Source organism: Canis lupus, chromosome 3 (genome assembly GCF_011100685.1).
Source record: "Canis lupus familiaris isolate Mischka breed German Shepherd chromosome 3, alternate assembly UU_Cfam_GSD_1.0, whole genome shotgun sequence".
In the NCBI taxonomy this organism is placed as follows: Eukaryota; Metazoa; Chordata; class Mammalia; order Carnivora; family Canidae; genus Canis; species Canis lupus.
Genome location: NC_049224.1, coordinates 64,792,419 through 64,811,815, shown reverse-complemented (window position 1 = coordinate 64,811,815; position 19,397 = coordinate 64,792,419). Strand labels below are relative to the sequence as shown.

The window sequence follows — 19,397 nt, the reverse complement described above, 5'->3', positions numbered from 1 at the left end:
AAACTTCTAAAAAAAAAAAACCAAAACAGGTGGAAATACAATTAATCTCACAAGTAGTCAGAAATATATATTTAAGTACTAACATGTTGTTTTGTCCCTTGCAATTAATTCATTCTTAAAAGTGCCCAACACATTTCTGGTGGTGGTGTAAACCATCATAGGACCTTCTGGTAAACTGACAACCAAAACTTTGAAAATGATCAGATCTTTCACTAATGATAAGTCTCCTTGGGGCAAAGAATTCTAAATGTCTGAATAACCCTGGTGAAAAAACTGGAAATAAAAGTAGGGAAGGGGGGGTTGGTTTCTATGTGATTCCATCCATCTCCTCCATGAAGTCTGAGGTCACTGGCTGATGGAGGAGGGCATAGGGTAGAAATTGGAGAAGAGAAAGTAGGTAAGTAGGAAATGGGAACGTGTTCAGACATACATTTAAAGTGAGTCCAGTAGGTACAGTTAGCTGTTCCAATAGCAACCTGAGAAAATGGCACAACCAGATTTGAAATTCTGTGGGAGAATCAAGGTGGGAGAGGTAGGCAAGGGGATGTCTATAATGTAGGGTTGTGGGTGCCCACAAAGTGAAGATGAGGAGCTCTCAGAGTGAACGTGGGGTGCCTAGTTGGAGAAGGGTAAGTGAGGGGGTGGCTTGCTGTATTGTGTCAGGGAAGATCACCACTGAGGAGGAATCATGGGCAGAGATAGCAAAGATGCAAAGGAACCCCCCCACCAAGAAGATGCAGAGCACTCGGTGGAAGGCACAGCAGGTGCAAAGGCACCAGTGTTGGGAAGTGGGTTTAGAGTCTAGTAACCTTCTAAGCCAGTGTGACTGCAGCACAGTGAACAAGTAAGCTATGCAAGAGTGCATCCACTTACGCACACAACCCTTACTTGTGTAAGATTTACTGAGCACTCGCTATGTCCTTGGCACTGTTCTAGCTCCAAGGATGCAGTGTTAACGAGATAAACAAGATAGAATAACCCCCGCCCCCCAACAAGATGTTTAGAGTTTAATAAGCAAGATAAACAAATTTTTACTATTATACCAAGATACGTGCTACAAATGAAAATGAAGCAAGTCAAGGGAGCAGAGAGAGTGATCCTATAGCAGTATGGCTAGAGATAATCTCTTTGAGGAGATGACATTTCAGCAAAGACCTGAGTGACGTGAGTGCAAGCCATGCAGAAGAGCAGTCCAAACAAAGGAACAGTCAGTTGTTAAAGGTCTGAGGCAGGATGTTGTGTGGTGTGTTCTAGGAAGAGCGAGGAGGTCAGCTGGTTTGACTACTACAGTTATTAGGAGGCTACGATGTATATCCCTCCCCACAGTCTGTGGGAGTCCAGAGGCCCCTGCAATGGTCCAGGTGATGCACGGCCTCACTAGAGGGAGGACAGTCCTGACACAGAGAAGGGGACAGATTTGACACACACGTTCACAGCAGAACGTCTGGCTTTACCGGCCAACAGACTGGTCTCTAGGAAGCCTGGTCCGTTCCTGTTATTATAATGCAATTCTTAGGAGGCACTCGTTTCTGAAGTCAGCTATTAACTTGAATTTCAGCGTATTCATTTCTACTTAGCTTTCCTTCTAGTACATGAGTTATATCAGGAATGACTCCTTAAAGAAATGCAATTCCTTGCGACATAGGCCTCCAGGGTAGACGGTCATATTGAAACACAGCAGACGTGGCTGCATTAAAAGCAGCATGTCACAATAATTCCCCTCCTAGCGGCCTGCTGTCCAAATCTCATTAGGCTGAGTTTCTGGGTCAGCCAATTTCCAAGAGGATATTACAACATACAACCCCCTCTTCCCCAGGATACACAGAGCTATTTACTTCCAATCAGGTCTGAAGAGAGCCTTCATCTCAATTAGTAAACATGGGTCATGGAAGCAGCAACCCCATCAAATTAAAATATTTTAAAATTAAAAAATTCAGGAACTGCATTTTGTAACAAATGCACAATATAACAAATGTAATAAATGCTAAAGAAATGCCAGGCAAAAATACACAGTTCTGTTACCACCTTTTGGCTCCCAGTGTGGACTAAGAAGCTTCCTCCCCACGGAATGACTAACCAGAAGTCTTGTCTCTCAAACCTCAATCTGTAAGCTAATCAACACTCTCCTTGCAAGGCTCCAGAGACTGCTTTCACCTTGGCTGCTGCCCCGGGGGTCTTCTCCAACCTTCCTCCTCTGCTTTGAAATTAGGTAGTTCTTATTTTTCTTAATCTCATTCAATAAAAATTTGGCCTTTAGGATTTCTTATTTTTATTCCTATTCTGTAAGATAACATAAATAAGACGAAGGAAAAATGGTGAGCCAGCCCAGGGACATAAGCTGAAACTCCTTAGGTCCCTGCAGACAGAAACGTTCTGATCCCTGGCTCAGCCTCCCATGTACTTTTGGCATTTGTGGAAAAAGGAAGACGTGAAACAAGGGGTACACTGGAGAGTCCTGTACCGGTGGCTAGAGGCAGAGCCATGGTTCTACAACACCCAGAAGCCACCTACAATTGCTTAGGCCAGTTGTTCAGGTAAAACTCAAGACTAGAAAGGTTTTTTCCCCCTAGGTGCCCTCATCAAAAGGAAACTCTGAGACACAGTCAACAGCTGCCTTAACAATGTCCTGACGGTGGCCAAAGAAATGCCAGAATATTCCAGAAAGCAAGGCGAGAGGCATGAGAGGAGGGCTCACCACGAACCATTCAGGTGCACAGCTCACAGGTCTGAACAGAGCCCAGGAGAGAAGGTACAGCTGGATGCAGGAATTTATAAAGAGACTATAAGGACTCACAATTAGCCTTTGTCATTCATTCCTTTACTCAATTGACATGAGTCAAACTGGGTAAAAGAGGAACTCAAAACTGAAATTATAGACTATTAGAAATTACAAAGGAAAATCTATATTTCACATCTACAAGATACTTCAAAATCTACAAGATAAAGCTGAAATTACTCTCAGAGGACATTTTACAGACTTAAATCTATTAGGAAATGAGAATAAAAATGAAACAACTGTTTAACTCAAAAAGTTAAAGAAGAAAATTAAGTAGACTTGTGAATGCAAAAGGGAAGAGTTCCTAAAAATAAATTGAGCAAAATGAACATAATTTTTCATTTAAAAGGCACATGGGGAGCCGGTAAAAGCCAGTCCTCCGTTTTGAAGTTTATTCCTGCTGTGGCAGGGAAGATGGATGTGGAACACAAGCAGCACAATGTCTAAAAAGGCACGTGAAAGTGGTCTAAAATCCTTGAGTAATAACTGGACTTGAACCTACATATCAAAAGTTAAAATCATCCTCCTTATTTTCCTTCCTAGACTTCTTGCAAGTAGAACTTAAAAAGCGAGAACTTAAGCACTGTTTCATCCCACTGAAAGGTATCATGCAAAGCCTAGTCTAAAAGCATGATAAGAAAGAAGTAAGATCCTGAAATCAGACAGCCCAGAGTCCAAACTCCTGCTCTGCACCCTCACAAGCTGTGTGATCCTGGCTAAGTGATTTCCTCTCTGTGAGCATCTATTTTCACAAAGGTAATATAGAATTATGTCCGCCTTACAAGACACTAGACAACATCATTAAGATTTTTTTTGCATTACTAATGTAGGATTAAACTGGATCAACCTTTACAGAGTGCAATTAGCAACATCTGTTGTAAGTGCAAATTCATAAAGTTGTAAGTTGACCTGGCAATTCTATTTCTAGAAATATATCCTCCATATGTACTTGCACATTTATGAAATAATTAAAGTGATTTTATAACAGTGTTTGTAGCAGTAAAATGGTGGAAATGAGTTAATAAGTAATGGACTCGTTTTACAGCAATAAAAAGAGGAATGAGGAATTACTTCTTTATGTACTCATGTAAAATAAAGACCATGCAAGCTGTACGTTTAAAAAGAAAATGAGGTGCCAAATAATATATACAATATGTTAACATTCATGAAAAAAAGACCATACACATTTTTGTTTGTCTATGTAGAAAATACTTCTGAAAAGACACACAAATGCCACACATAAGACTGATAACAGTGGTTGTCTGTAAAGAAGCCAGCTGGGTGGCTGAGAATCAAGAAGGGGGCAGAAGCTTTACATTGTCTTTTTCTACGCTTAAATTCTGAGCCATGTAAACATGTTACCTATTCAAAAAATTAAATGTTTTTAAAATTCAATGAGATACTGGAACAACTCAGAGTGGAAAATACCAATAATTCAACTGGAAAATAAGCAAAGGCAAAAACTGGAAGTTATTTGCAAAATGAAATATAAAGGATATGATTCACCAGTGATTAAAGATACACAAATTAAACCACAATATTTTTTTCCTATAACGTGTCAGACTTGCAAAGATAAAAAAAACAATCTTAATAACCAGGGTTGGAAAACGGGTGGGTAAGCAAGCATTTTCATGAACTAACATTGGGAGTCCAAATCAGTGAAAATTAGGGAACCACTTGTTAATATCAATCAAAACTTTAAACACACATACCATTTGCCACAGTAGTTCCTTTTCTAGAGAGTCCTTCTGATTTACCCGCCCAAGTGTGTAAAGCTAGACATTCAAGAGCAGTCTTTGTAGCAGTGTTAAAATAGCAAAAAGAACTGGTAACCTAAATATCCATCAAAAACAGTGAAACGCTTTGTCAAATCGATGGAACTCAATATAGCAGTTGAGGAAAGAGACCTAAATACTATCACTAGGGAACAGAATAAACACAACATGGCTCACTCCTACAATGGTACATTGGCACAGCTCAAATGAACGGATCAGAATTGAGGGGTTTCAACATGAATAGAAACCTAAAACTTGGGGTGCCTGGGTGACTCAGTCGGTTAAGCATCTGCCTTTGGCTTAGGTCACGATCTAGGGGTCCTGGGATCGAACCCCGCATTGGGCTTCCTGCTCAATGATCAGTGAAGCCTGCTTCTCCTTCCTCTGCCACTCCCCTGCTTGTGCTCTCTCTCTCTCAAATAAATAAGCATGCTTTTTTTTCTTAGAAAAAAAAAGAAAAGAAACCCGTAACATAACAGTGGGTTAAAAAAAAAACCAACAGACACAAAACAAGACTCACACATAAACCACTTTGGATATGTATAGTGAGTACATAAAAACATGCATTGAGAGGAAACAGTGTCTGTGGAGAAGCAAAAGAGGGAAGGCAGGAGGGGAATGGGAGTGGGGATGGTATATAAATTCCAAAATTCCAATTTTGTCAATTATGTTTTCTCACTTTTATTCAAAACAATCTGACTACTTATTCATTCTGGGAGCATGAGGAAACTACCAGTGTTTTATGAATTTTTTTCTCTGTACTTCCCTGCATTTTGTGAAGTTAAAGGGAAATGAAATGAATGTTTAGAATAACATATCAGATATATTAAGTTTGAAAAGCAAGGAGCAAAGAATATGTTGAATAATTCCTTTAAAAGATGTGTGTGTGTGTGTGTGTGTGTGTGTGTAAAACATTTTGTGGATGTTTACTTCCAGAGCCTAGAACACAGCCTGGTACTTAGTAAGCACTCACTAAATTACCCACTGAATGAATGAAAGAAGGAATGAAAGAACAGCTACACACAAAACTTGTTAGCAATCATTACCTTTAAATGTTATTTGCTTTTTATGTGTATATACAGCTTTCATGTTTAAAAATAAATTTAGCATTATTTTAATAAATACATGAGAGAAATACATATAATTGGACTCATGTGGTGATTTGGATTTAATTCAATATTTATTCCTTCTCAGTTCAGGTATCTGCAGGACTCCTGGTCACCTTCCATCTGGATCACACATGATATTCCTCACATCACAGCTGTTCCTTGCTTTTAAGCTCTTCATAGATATTTAATTGCTGTTAAGTTTGAGAATCCTGATGGCTAAAATATTATAAAGTTGAGTTTTCCCATGAAAGCAAAAAAGCATTTATTACTTGGAAATAAAGTAATAAATCTCTGAAATAATACAGCTATCATAAAGTCCATCCACTTTGAATTCTACGGGAAAAATGGAGTTACCCACTGCAACTCAACTATATAAAGTGAAGCATTAGGATTTCAAGAAAGCAGAGCTGCATTAACAGCTGACAACGCAGAAACAAAAGAAAAAGGTTGCAAACCTGACAGTAAGGGAAGTTATAGAAGAAAATTTTAAAGCAGAGCAAAGCTCTAGAAAGACACATGCCCTGAGGGTTTTATTGTATAATAGCTCAATGGCATCACTGTGACATCAGTATTTCAAGAAAGTGCACACAGTAAATACTCAACTTTCGTTGAGTGAATAAAGAAGTTTGGTAGGGAAGGAAAAGTATAATCTTTCTTAAAGCCCCAAAATACCAAAACAAAAGCAAGAGATTATAAAAGATCTCTTAAGTGCCAGGCATTGCTGGTATTAATAAGTTTATAATCTAAGACTACAAACTAACAAAAAAGCAAAGTTTAATATAGTAACATCGAAAGCATGCAAGTGATACAGAAATAGTACAGACAATATGAGATGAGAGGTTCCAGATTTCCAGGATAGGTATCACATGGGTAAAGATTTATTTATTTATTTATAAGACTTTATTTATTTATTCGACAGAGAGCGAGCACAAGCAGGGGGGAGTGGTAAGCAGAGGGAGAGGCTTCCTCCTCCCTGAGGAGCAGGGAGCCTAATATGGGACTCAATCCCAGGACCTTGAGATCATGACATGACCTGAGCTGAAGGCTGATGCTTAACCAACTGAGCCACCCAGGAGCCTGAGGATAATTTTAAAGAAACGACAGGACTTTTACCAGGAGGCATGTGAAGGACAGAGAGGCAAGAGAGAGAGGTGTTTGACTTTGAAGGGGCTTGAGACGCCACATCAGACAGGGACTACAGTCAACAAAAAGCAGAGAGAGAGGAATTACCTATGAAAATCCCTTAAGTCACTGGCCTCAAACAAGCAATGCCAGTTTTTCTTTTAAACGCTGATGGAGGCAGTAATTCCTTCAGGTGAATACTACGTGATGTGGTTGTAGGTTGGTGAGAGACCCATTTATACCATTAATTTCTCCTTTTTTTTTTTACCCTTTTCAGCACATATCACTGAATCTTCATGAGTGAAATGCATGGATGCTATGACTCGGATCATAAATATATAAATGCACAGTGGAGAAATGGGGAGCTAAACTCCACTTTCCAGTTGACCACATTACCCAGCCCTCAGTTTATTCCTTCAGAAAACATGGCTGTGCATTGTCACTCACTGTGAAGTGACCACCTCTGCTGGGTACACATGGCCCTCGGCAACACCGGCCCATGCATCTACTTACTCAGTGGATGCGTTTGCTAGGCATGTTGCATCAAAATACCACAAATGGAGTGGCTTAAAACACAGGAATGTATTGTCTCACAGTTCCGGGGGCTGCAAGTCCAAGATCAAGGAGGGGATAGGGCCAATGCTCCCTCTGAAGGTTCTAGAGAAGGAAATGTTCTAGGTCTCTCCTAGCTTCTGGCAGTTCCTTGGCTTATGGAAGCATCCTTCCACCCTTCACATGGCATCCTCCCTATGTCGATATCGGTCTCCAGTTTTCCCTTCCTGAGGACACTAGTCACACAGGGTTAGGGGCCTGCTCTTCTCTAGTATGGCCCCATCTTAACTACTGGCACCTGCATCAACCCTATCTCCAAATGAGATCACATTCTGAGATACCAGGGGTTAGGACTTCAGCATATCAACTGGTGGGGGGAACAATTCAACCCATAACCCTCCATTTACTACCAAGCTTCTCTCTGCCTCTTTATGTATATTAAGTTCAATGTGTAATTAAATATTACACAAACTGAGGAAATGTGCACATAAAAAGAACGAGCACAGAAAACTAGTTCTATAAAGACTTAATAAAGACCAGCCAATTAGATGAAATCACGAGTGAGTAAATCATAAAAGTCTGGGAAGAAAAAGCAACTAAAAATACACAACTCTGAACTTTAAGTGTTTTCTTTGAATTCAAAGAAATCAAAACAAAGAAGCCAAAAATTATAGAGGATACATTTTGGCTGCTATTTATATCGTAAACGCTAATCATGAAACTTCAAACAATTAACTCATGTTAAAAAAAAAAAAGGTCTTAGTCTTGGCTCTACATCAAAAGGCTGGTGAATGAATGTTTCAAGCTCCTTGTTTAAAAAACCTTTCTAGTTCAGGCAACACCCTAACAGGGACAGACCTGGAAAGATGTCCATGAAATACTAAGTGAAAACTTGCAGTTACAGAACACGCAAAGTATTACATTTGGTTCCTCAAGATTTTTAATAGACCTGAAAGCATGTTTGCAAATAACATTGAAAGGGCTGGACTCATCATGAATGAATGAAACTAGACGTGGTCATCAGTGCTGCTAACATCACAAAAAGAGACACAACCAGACAGATAGTATCCGTATCCTGGTGCAAATGTACAATACCACCTATAAAGTGCTTCTGTCCTCAGAATGAACTTGTGTCTGATCTTTATAAATACTACTTTACAGGAAATGCAGAGGACAGAGAAACATTTAAGAACACCATGAAAGTGGAAGCAGGAAAGTTCAGCCTATAAGAATTACTGCAGGAACAGTAACTAGGTTCTTCAGCAAACAAATTGCAAGGAGGAAAAAGACCTCAAGGCACATCCTAGAAATTAAGGAGACATAAGGAGACTTATCAACCTATTGCAATATATGGGCATTATTTGGATCCCAAGTCAACCAAACTGTGTAAGAAAGTGCATTTAAGAGACAATAAAGAAATCCGAACACTTCAATACTTTATCATATTGAAGAACTACTATTGACTTTCTACAGTGTAATAGTCCTGCATCTTTATTTTTAGAGATAGGTACTAAAATATTTACAGATGATATGATAGAAAGACTGGGGTTTGCTTCAAAATGAAGAGGTTGAGTAGAAAGACTAGGTAGAGGTAGAAATCAAATAAGATTGATCATGAGTTGGGAACACCCGGGTGGCTCAGTGATTGAATAGTAAGTAACACCATTGGCTCAAGGCATGATCCCAGGGTCCAGGATGGAGTCCCACATTGGGCTGGCTCCCTGCAAGAAACCTGCTTCTCCCTCTGCCTAGGTCTCTGCCTCTTTCTGTATGTCTCTTATGTATAAATAAACAGAAATCTTTAATTAAAAAAATATTGATTATGTGTAAAAAGTTATTTAAGCTTGGGTGACAGGTAAATGAAGGCTCATCAGACCCTTCTACTTTCATACATTCTTGAAATCCTCCATAATAAAAATTTTTTTAAAAAGATATTTGATTGATATATATACATTTGAAAAACAGTTTGGTAGTATTGCTAAAAGTGAAAAAATATACACCACATGGCCCAGCAGTTCACTCCTAGGTATACACCCAACAGGGATGCGTATATGTAATCACCAGAAGACACACACAAAACTCATCATAGTGCACTATGCTTAATGGCCCTGTTATAGACTACATGTGTGCCCCTCATCTTCATATAGTGAAGCCAGCATCCTGGTATTTGGAAGTGGAGCCTTTGAGAGGTAATTAGATTTAGATGAGGCCTGGATGTAGACCCTCATGATGGGGTTAGTGCCTTATAAGAGGAAGAGACCTGTGTGACTGTGCTCTCTCTCCTCCATGTGAAGATACAGCAGGAAGGCAGCTGTCTCTTACTAGAAACTAAATCTCCTGCACCTTGATTGTGGACTTTCAATATCCAGAACTATGAGAAATAAATGTGTGCTGTTTACATGCCCCCCGCCCTATCTATGGTATTTTGTGACCACAGCCCAAGCTGACTAAAACAGGTTTCAACTGGAAACCTCCCAAAAGCCAAGCCAGTAGGATAGATCAATAAATTATAGTATATTCATGTGATAGAAGAGTATACAACAGCGAGAATGAATATTTACAACTATCTGCAACAATCTGGGTGAATCTTACAAATAAAATATTGTGTAAAAGGAGGCAGAAACAAAGTGTATAATATACTGCATTCCATCAGGTGTAACTCATCTATACTATTGAAAGGCAGAAGAGGCTTTACTCTTGGGATGAGTTGGAGGACAATATGCAGTAAACAAGACAGGGTTCTTCTGGAAGCTTGTGTTTTTTCTTGATCTGGAGGCTGGATACACAGATGTGTGAAGTTTGTGAAAAGTCACCAAGTTGTAGATTTAGGTGTACTTTTCTGTATGCATATTATGCTTCTACATAAAAATATTTTAAATATTTTTTAAATTAAAAGAAGGATTTTGATTTAGTAGATATGGGGTGGGACCTAAGAATCTGGATTCCTAAGAAGTTTCCAAGTGATGTTGATGCTATTGTTCCAAATGCCACATCTGGGGTAGCACTGAGCTAGTCCACTAGTGTCCAAGTGTACCTGAAAATTTCTAGGAGCAGGCTCAGTGGACAACGCATATTTTCCACGACCTCCTCCTGTTAGCTTAAGTGAGGAGGTTTACTGAGCATGCCCATCCTTCACTGTCTACAGAGCCCCATGTAGTTGTGTGGCTCTGTAGACCTGACAATCTCCCAGGCATGCAGGGCTCTAGCTTCGGTGTTCTCCAGGCCATACCCAAGAGCCCCTGTTTCAACTTGCATCAATCAGGCCTCTACTTATGCACCTGCGTGCTCTCCTCTGCTTCTTGAACCCTTTCACATCCTATGGCTAATTCAAATGCTACTTCCTCCATGAAGCCTTCTGTTGGCCCCATGATGATTAATCCCTCCTCCAGACAGCCATGAGCCCACTACTGGCACTTGACAATGAGCAAGGATAAGTCCACCCTGCACCACAGCCCACTACGGAGGTGGAGGTCTCCTCTCTTGATGTCAGCCTTTCAAGAACAGAGAAACCTGGCTAATGCCATCTCTGCCAAACACCACTAGGCTTGGCACCCAGTAGGAGCTCACTACATATTTGCAAGATTAAAATATGAGCACTTGGAATCAAATAGTCAGGTTTGAATCTGGTTCCATTTTTTTGAAATATGACCTTAGGCACACTACTAGATATAATTGAGCTGTTGGGGAGAACGAAAGAAGTATGTAGTGGGTGTGTGTGTTGAAAGGTGGCCTTCAAAAAGACATGTTCAAGTCCTAACCCCAAGGTCCTGTGAAAGTGACCTCATTTGGAAAAAGGTCTTTGCTGACATAATTAAGGATCTTGAGATGATATTATCTTAGATAAATGGTAAGCCCTAAATCCAATGACCGGGGTCCTTATAAGGGAAGGCCAGTGACACAGAGGGGTGCCGTGTGAAGACAGGCAGAGATTAGAACACCTAGAGCCACTAGAAGCTGAAAGTAGCAAGGATTCTCCACTAGAGCTTTCAGAGAGAACAAGGCCCTGCCAATACCTTGATGTCTGGCCCTCAGAACTCAGGGAGAATAAATCTTTGCTGTTTCAAGCCACCCAGTTGATGATCATTTAATATGGCAGCTCTAGGAAACCAATACAGTGGAAGTCAAATAAATACTTGTTCTTTTGTCCATGTGATCACCAAAATCTGACATTACTTCAAAAGCTTTTAATAGATATGAAATTTATACATTCAAATCAATTTCATACATTCAAATTTTATTTGACAAACACACAGCTCTTAGTGTATCTTAGACACCGTTCTAACTGCTTTGCAAACATTATTTCTTTAAATATTATGATGACCAAAAAGCACCATGATTATTTATTTATCCTTTTCTTGAGAGAGAGACAGAGAGAGACTGGGGAGAATGGGGAGAGGGGCAGAGGGAGAGAGAATCTCAAGCAGACTCCATGCCCAGCAGGGAGCCCTATGTGGGGCTTGATCTCATGACCCTGAGGATCACATTCTGAGCTGAAACCAAGAATCAGATGCTCAACCCACCAAGCCACCCAGGCATCCCAAATGTAGCATGACTATTTTCTTCATTTTACAGAGGGAAAACTACAGACAGTAACTTACCCAAGGTTACAGAGCTAGTAAACAAAGGAGCCAGGATTCAAACCAAGCAGTGGCTCCAGAATATGAGTTCTCACCACTGCTCAAGCACTGGGCTCATTTCCAAATCTAGATCCCAGCCAAGCAGAGGATACATGGCAGGCCTGTTAGGCCTACCATCTCTCCTGCTAATGTCTAACCTGCTCAGGAGTTCTGGCCTAGCGCTGCCTTCCCTGTATAGTCCACACTTCACAGCTGCTTCTCCAAGAGCAAATTTTACGACTTCTCTTCCGCTCAACACTAATGGACAAGTGGTGTTTAACACCACATTGGCTTCATCCAGTAGCTGCTCAGGTGGCCTCTCTTTATTTACATTCATACTTAATCTCTCATTTCCTGCATGTATTTGAAGCCTGCCTAAAAGGACATCACTACTGGAGACTAGAAAAGTAGGGAACTTTTCTTGTGTCTTTTTGTGGGCCTGGCACACATTTCCCAGAGAAGTGTAACACGCCTCTGTTGTTTACATGCATAGTGTCAGGAGCACATCCCAGCAGGACCTTATAGACAACATTACAGGAATGTAGTCAATAGGACTAGGTTTTCAGTTTAGCTGCAAAAGCTGTTCTATGAAGAAGACATAAGATGGATTAGAGCAGTGCCCATCATAGTCTGTGGACGGGTCACTTCCCACCCAAACCCACCCCACACTCACAGGTCACTGGGACACATGAATGCAATCTGTACAGCAGATCTCCTCCACAGAGGCAACATGGTGCAGCGCTGAGGCACAAAGTCACCGGCCCTGGGTTGACCCCCTCGCCATCAGTATGGGACCTTGGGACAGTCCCCGAGTCTCCTGAGTTCCTGTTCAGCAAATACAGGCAGCAACTATGAGCTTGGATGATAAAGCCAGCCTACCTGGATTCCAGCCCTGCCTCTGCTACAGACTAGTTGCATGGACAAGTCAACTACGCTCTGGCCCTCAGCTTCCTCTTCCGTAAAATGAGAATAATGATACCTAGCTCCTAGAGTTATTGAGTTGCTCAAATCCCCAAAGCATGTACATAATAGCTGTTTGCTCTTACATAAGTTTGGATGAGAAGTGATGACAGTTGTAGCCTGTCCAGCACAGTGAGTGACACTGAGGAGGAAGGATCACTAGATATTAGCTCTTTCCCTCAATGACCTTATCTATGACCAGGCCCATTGCCAATCTGAGTGATATGATCTAAAGGAGACAATGCTGGCTTTGTTTGACTTAAGAACACATGAGTGTTATATATAATATAACATCCTGATTCTCAGTGGACATTGGCAAAGACATGCCTATTAGGCTGTCTGCCCAGCCACCCCCTTTCCTGGAAGCACCTCCCTACCTGTGTTGTCATGGGGAAAGTGATGGCTCACAGTGTCATGCCCATGAGGTGTGACCCTGGCTGCCACTATTTAGTGGGTTAGTGACTGGCCCAGGCAGGCCTGGAACGGGGGCTTGAGACTTAAGGATAAGAACCCCCAACCATTGTCCAGAAGTTGGCTTGAATTCTGCGACACTGGCGTCCTAGCTCTCTGACACAAGGAAGGCAGGAGTTGAGGAACCTAGAGGGAGGGGGATCGGAGGCGAGGGTACAAAGTGACTATGTGCAGAGAGGAGCCAAGGTGGGAGGCAAGGAGGACCCAGAGTGAGGCTCAGTCCCCGGTGGCTGGGCACCATGAGGTAAATGAGAGTCATGATAATAAAGTCCTTTTTGATTCCCTTAGCTAAAAGGTTTCTGTTACCTGCAATGGAGGGAACTCTCACTTACTATAACATCCTACCTGGATCTCAGATTCAGCAGAGGACAAGCTTCACTCTTCCCTCCTCCTGCCCCTCCCACTCACCCAGCTCCACTCGGCCACATGCCAAAATCAGATTAACCCAGAACGCTGTTAGAAACAGGTCAACCAGCCTAAAATCTCATTTAAAAATACACCAAAAATAGAGTTGAGAATAATTTTAGAGACTTTCTATAAAATAAAAACAAAGGATGCTTTTTTCCCTACTTGCTCCAATTGAATAGCTCTGATTTGGGTCATGATTTATGCCAAATTCGTCACAGACACATGAAATTAAAAAGGCACCATTTGTTATCCACACCAGATAATCTCCTGCAACACACACTCTAAGTGTGCAAAAATTACTGTTTTTTTATAGGGACCCGCAGACATTTTTAAAGCACTGTGGTAAAGTAAAAGGGAAGTAAATGACCCACAAAGTAAACTGTGGAATACAGGAGAAACAACTAGTCCCAGGGACAGAGGTTTATGCATCTGCCAAAGGCTAGCTGTGTGCCTTGAACATATACTCTTGTTCTGACTTAGTTTTCTGATCTGTAAAGAGGGTATAATAAATAGAAAGAAGACCATCATTTACCACTATTGTCTACCTCCCAAAGTTGCTGGGGGATTGGAATGTGATAACACTTAGCAAAGTATGCCTCACAACAGATAAGTGGGGACGGCAGGAAAAAACAAAAAAAGAGAAGAATGAGAGCCTGCTAGATGTAGCCTTTAGTGGAAGAGTAAAGACCACTCAGTAGACTAGCACTGCATTCATGCCTTGCCTTCTAGACCCTGTTCTGTGGCTATGGGGCTTGGGAGGAGACAGAGCCCATTGAACATCAAAAGTATTGGAACTGCTTCCTACAAAGGCAACTCCATGTAGAATATTCCTGATGGAGCAGCAGCAAGGACATTTTAATGATCCCTCTTGGAGACATCTTCTTTTTCCCACGTCCCTTTTTGGCATCAATCTTGGTGTCAAATTTGGTCAATTCTTCCTAATAATAATAATAACAGCTACATTTATTGAGCATTTTATCTATACCCTTCAGGCATGGTTTTATACCCCTAGGCTTCACTACATGTATGTGTATTAAATGTAATTAATTAATCCTATAATCTCTTTCCATATGTTTTTCACAGATAAAAGCTACAAAATGAGGTATGATTATAGTCATATTACATCTATGAGAACAGAATCTCTGAAAATTAGCTTGGCCAAGATCACCCAGCAGGCAATAGGCAAGAGCTAGGATTTGTACCGAAGGAAGTCCTTTGAAATGAAATCCATGAAATGGATCCTGACTCTGTTTCCCCCATCACCTCTGCCTTGTGCTAAGTTAGTCCGTTATTACCTCCCTCTGGACCACTGCAGAGCACGCTGCCTCCTTATGACCTTTCCTACCAGCTGCTATCAGATTCTTTTCCCAAAACCCAATTCCCTTCTGCCCAGGCTCTCAGCCCCCAGGAGGTGCACCTCAGAAAGCAAGGACTCTCAATAAATGCTTGCCAAGTGAGGGAAACTTTTGTTCATGCTGCCTTAGTTTCTTACCCTTTACAAAACTCACCAGCGTGCCAGTCAGGGTCTGACCCTTAGCAGACTTACTCAATGAATACCCACCTCATGGTTCCACTGTGAACCAATGTCTCCTCTACTCCCTGGGCACGTGGTTGCCTGTGCCCAGAACATCCATCCCTCAAGTCCCCCTGGTCATCCTGCCTTCAACACCCCTTCTAAATTGAAGGAATGGACAAGTGACTCCTCCTGAATGTCAGCCATGAGTCTCTTTTTGGTGAGTCTATGCCCGGGACTCGGCATCCCTCTTGCAGCTTTAGACTAGGGCAGTTGTTTATGAAATACTCCCACCAGGTTCTCGAGCATATTCTGCTGTGGTGTATAGTTACCTGTCTTTCTGGTCTGACTTAACCTGATCTTTTCTTCTGCCCAGGAAGTTAAATAGGCTTTTATGTAAAGTCTTAGCTAAATAAGAGCCTTCCATCTTGTATTTATAAGGATACAACATGGGCTTTGCTTTAGAGAGTTACAAATGCAAAAGGTGATACACTGTTTTGCTCCAATACAGGATGACTCTCCAGTCCAACAGCATGAGAAAAGGAAGCCCAGGCTTGAGGGTCCTCCCTTTCTGCACTGGCCTGGGACTCTGCATTCAAAACACTCTTTCAAATGACAAAGTATACCTAGGGGATCATTCTCTCTGTGAAGATGTTGCTTTGTAGAGGTCCAGAAGTCATCTGTTTTGATTAATGTATTAAGTTAGTTAAGCTAATGAATAGGATTGCATTTCTCTCTCTCTCTCATTGTTGTTTTTGCATCTTCAATAATGAGGACGTCTGTCTATGATCTGGTGCTCATGAAATGAACTGGCCCCAGCAGGAAAAATCATGTCTCATGTATGTCCTTTATGTGGCAAAACACCTCCAGGGCACTTTGAAACCATTCTGAGATCTAGTAACTGGATGAAAGAATTTAAAAAATGGGATGGTGGGGAAAAAAATCAACACTCCATGATGTCCCTTATGAAAGTCAGTGTTATATTCTTGAAGCAACCTAATGATTTATTTATTTATTTTTTCACAAGGAGTAGTGCTGCTCTGCTCTGGTCTACCGTTGAGACTTTTAGTAATTTCCTTTTCCAAAGTAGTAAGTATTGATGAAGGTCAAGGGACAAACAAGGCTACCACCCTCAGATTGCAGCAGGATTTAAATTCTTTAGACACCTCCTTCTCAACTAATAATGATGCTGGAGTTCAAAACTGGAGAAGGCACTGGATGCAGGATGCCTTTGACCTGATCGTTTGAATGAAAACTTTAAAAAATATTGCTTTCCTCTGTTAAATAAGTGTGAGAAAGCCTTCCTCTGAAACCTAGAGGAAGCAAAATAAAGCAACATATGGAAAGAGATTATAGGATTAATTAATTACATGATACACCTTAATAACACATGGATGCTTCACAATCTTTTTGAAGATACCATTATAAATTCATATAAGACAACTGAATTCTATTCCTTTTGCATAAAAAAAAACACAGAAGCTAAGACTAAAAACATTAGCAGGTATTTGATTATGCAATAATATTTACACCATGTCCACAAACAAAGGAAGTGGTATCTATCGAGAATAGTGAACTTATATCCAACAGTAATAAATGAACTATTTTCTACTTGCATCTTTCAGATTTCCAAATTTAGTCTTTTAAGCAGGGACGTAAATAGTTCATAGTATTTGTTCAGGTTCTCTTCAATGGCAACAGGGCTCAGAGTGATTTGTTTCATTGAACTGAAATTTAAACTAACAATAAATTGAGAACTACACTTCAAACTGTTTTGATTGCTTAATCTGAGACAAAAAAAAAAAACCTAAGACAATTTCAACATAAATGTATCATAATGAAAATCTATAAACTGCTCATAATATGAACAAGTATTAAAAGTTAACTGAAAAAAATAAAAATTTAAAATTTAAAAATTTTAAAAAATGAAAGTTCACTAAATACATTCTCTCCCTCCTTCTTTCTGTCTCTGTCTCTTTCTCTCTCACATACACAGACACATAATCCTCTTACGAACAACAGCTGACCAGCTAAGGAAGATGATAAGGATTACTACAAATTTTATAATTCGTATATTGTAGTAATCAATAATAGTATTCAAATCTTCATAGTTTGAAGAACAAGCCTAGAATAGGTCTAATGTTAAGTCAATAAAAATTTAGACTCCCAAACCGTAATAGCAGACACTTTCCACAGACCATTTAAATTTTCATAATCTCGTTACTGAAAACACACACTCGCAGACTTCCAAGTACAGGGAGTGGGGCAAACAATAGCAAAACTCTGGAAGGGTAAGGCATCATGCCATCAGAGTTCCCACAAGGGGCCATGCCTCCTTTCCTCACACTTAAGAGTCTCAGAACTGAAGCAAATAGTAACTCAGGTAAACCTGGGGGGTGAGGTCAGGCCTGTCCTTGTCCTAGGCAATGTGAAATCACACTTTGTGGTGTGTGGAGGAGAGGTCAATCTGTCAGTGCTGGCCTGGCCACCAGAGGTAATTATTAACTTATCTGATGCCAGAGAATTTGCATTTTTACCCTAATTTTTACCTTTGGTTGGCACCTGAGAGTAATTCATTGCTCTCACCAGGAAAAAAAAAAAAAAAGAAAAAAGAAAGGGAGGGAAGAAAGATCAAGAATTGAAAAACCAACATAGCAACATCATTTGGTTTCATTTCTTCTAATCACATTCCTTGACAACCTATTTAACGGAGGACAAGTTTTCTTAACTTCTGTCTCAATACTTTCTGCTCCTGTGCAATCTAATCCCTTAGAATCTTATGCTTTAAAATACTGAATATATAAATAAAATAAAATACTGACTATAATACATGTTTACTGTGTCATTATTAACAAATAATATTCAGTGTGCGCACGTGAGCGCGTCTGGGGAAGAGTTCCATCTTTTCCCGCCACCCACACTTACCTTCGGGGAAAGGATGGGGCTGCACCACTTGGAGGAACACTTGCACGATTTGAAAGAGAACACTGATGGGCCCGGCTTGGTTAGAGTCTTTGGTCTCATAGTTGGTGGCAGGCAATTCAAATTCCAAACCATCGGAACCCTTTGTGGAAGACAGTGGCCCCAGGGCAGAGGTGTCCCAGCACAGCTCCAGCAGCAGCAGGAAGCCGAGGAGGAGGGCCATGGCTAGCAATGTCCCCCACGCATGAGGTAGAGCTGGGGGCCTGGGGCCTCAGAGGTTCTGGAAGCCTTGGGTGAGACAGGAGCCTGCGTTCCTGTGCAGAAGAGGCGCTGCAAGTGCTGGATGTGCGGAGTCCTCCTTTTCCTGGCCTGGCTGGCATGCAGCGAAGGGGGTCCGAGAGCCTTCTGCTGGTCCGGGTCTGGGTCTGGGTCTGGGTCTGGGTCTGGGTCCGGGTCCGGATCTGTAGCTCAACGCACCATCCCTGGTGAGACAGAAAGGCGACACTCAGTTCGCAGGCAGCCCGCCTGCCCAGGAGCTGCCCGGAGAGGAGGCTGCAGAGCTTTAGAGCCCGAGCAGCAGCCTAATCCGCCAGGTGGGAGGCAAGCGCAGAGCCTGCTTGGAGCCGCGGGGGCTCGGAAGCCAGAAGGTCCCACCCCAGGGGTCAGATGCAGAACACAGACCTTTATGGGTTCAGGAAACACCCTACAGTGTAGAGAAGGCTGTGCAGCCTTGGATATAGACGCTTACTGAGCACTTACTATGTATTCAACACCGTTGTCGGCGCTCGACCGTCTGGACCCTTCTACCATTTACAGATGAGAAACCGCCCCCACAGAGGACTTCTGGGACTTGCCCAAGGTCAGGGCTGATTAGCGGTGGGATCACAATTCAAACCTGGGAGCTTGCCTTCAGGTCCCAAGTAAGACGCTAGAACAGCGTTCCTACAGAGCCCTCTCTCTGGGGCTCCCGGCAGCACCCAGAAGCCTCCAGCCATGGACTATATGCCTATTTTTCCTCCAAGCTAGTGCTGCTGTCCCTGGTTCTGGAGCCATATCTTACCTGCTTTTTAATTCTACTCATTTGCTCACTGACCTTATTTCAGACATCTCCCCTCTCTACCTCACCCCCAACCCAAACTAGAGACCTCAAGGACACGAACCAAGCTCTCTAAG

The 19,397-nt window shown here is 41.6% G+C and overlaps 1 protein-coding gene across 1 annotated transcript in view; it reads right to left on the bottom strand.

Annotated features, from left to right (window-relative positions):
• Positions 1–18,495, bottom strand: part of PROM1 (prominin 1) — a 101,223-nt gene extending 82,728 nt beyond the window's left edge. Inside the window, 1 exon segment of the mRNA NM_001314109.1 lies at positions 18,228–18,495. Coding sequence (NP_001301038.1) covers positions 18,228–18,447 — 220 coding nt within the window. The 5' untranslated portion in view covers positions 18,448–18,495.
• Positions 18,496–19,397: the final 902 nt, after the last annotated feature.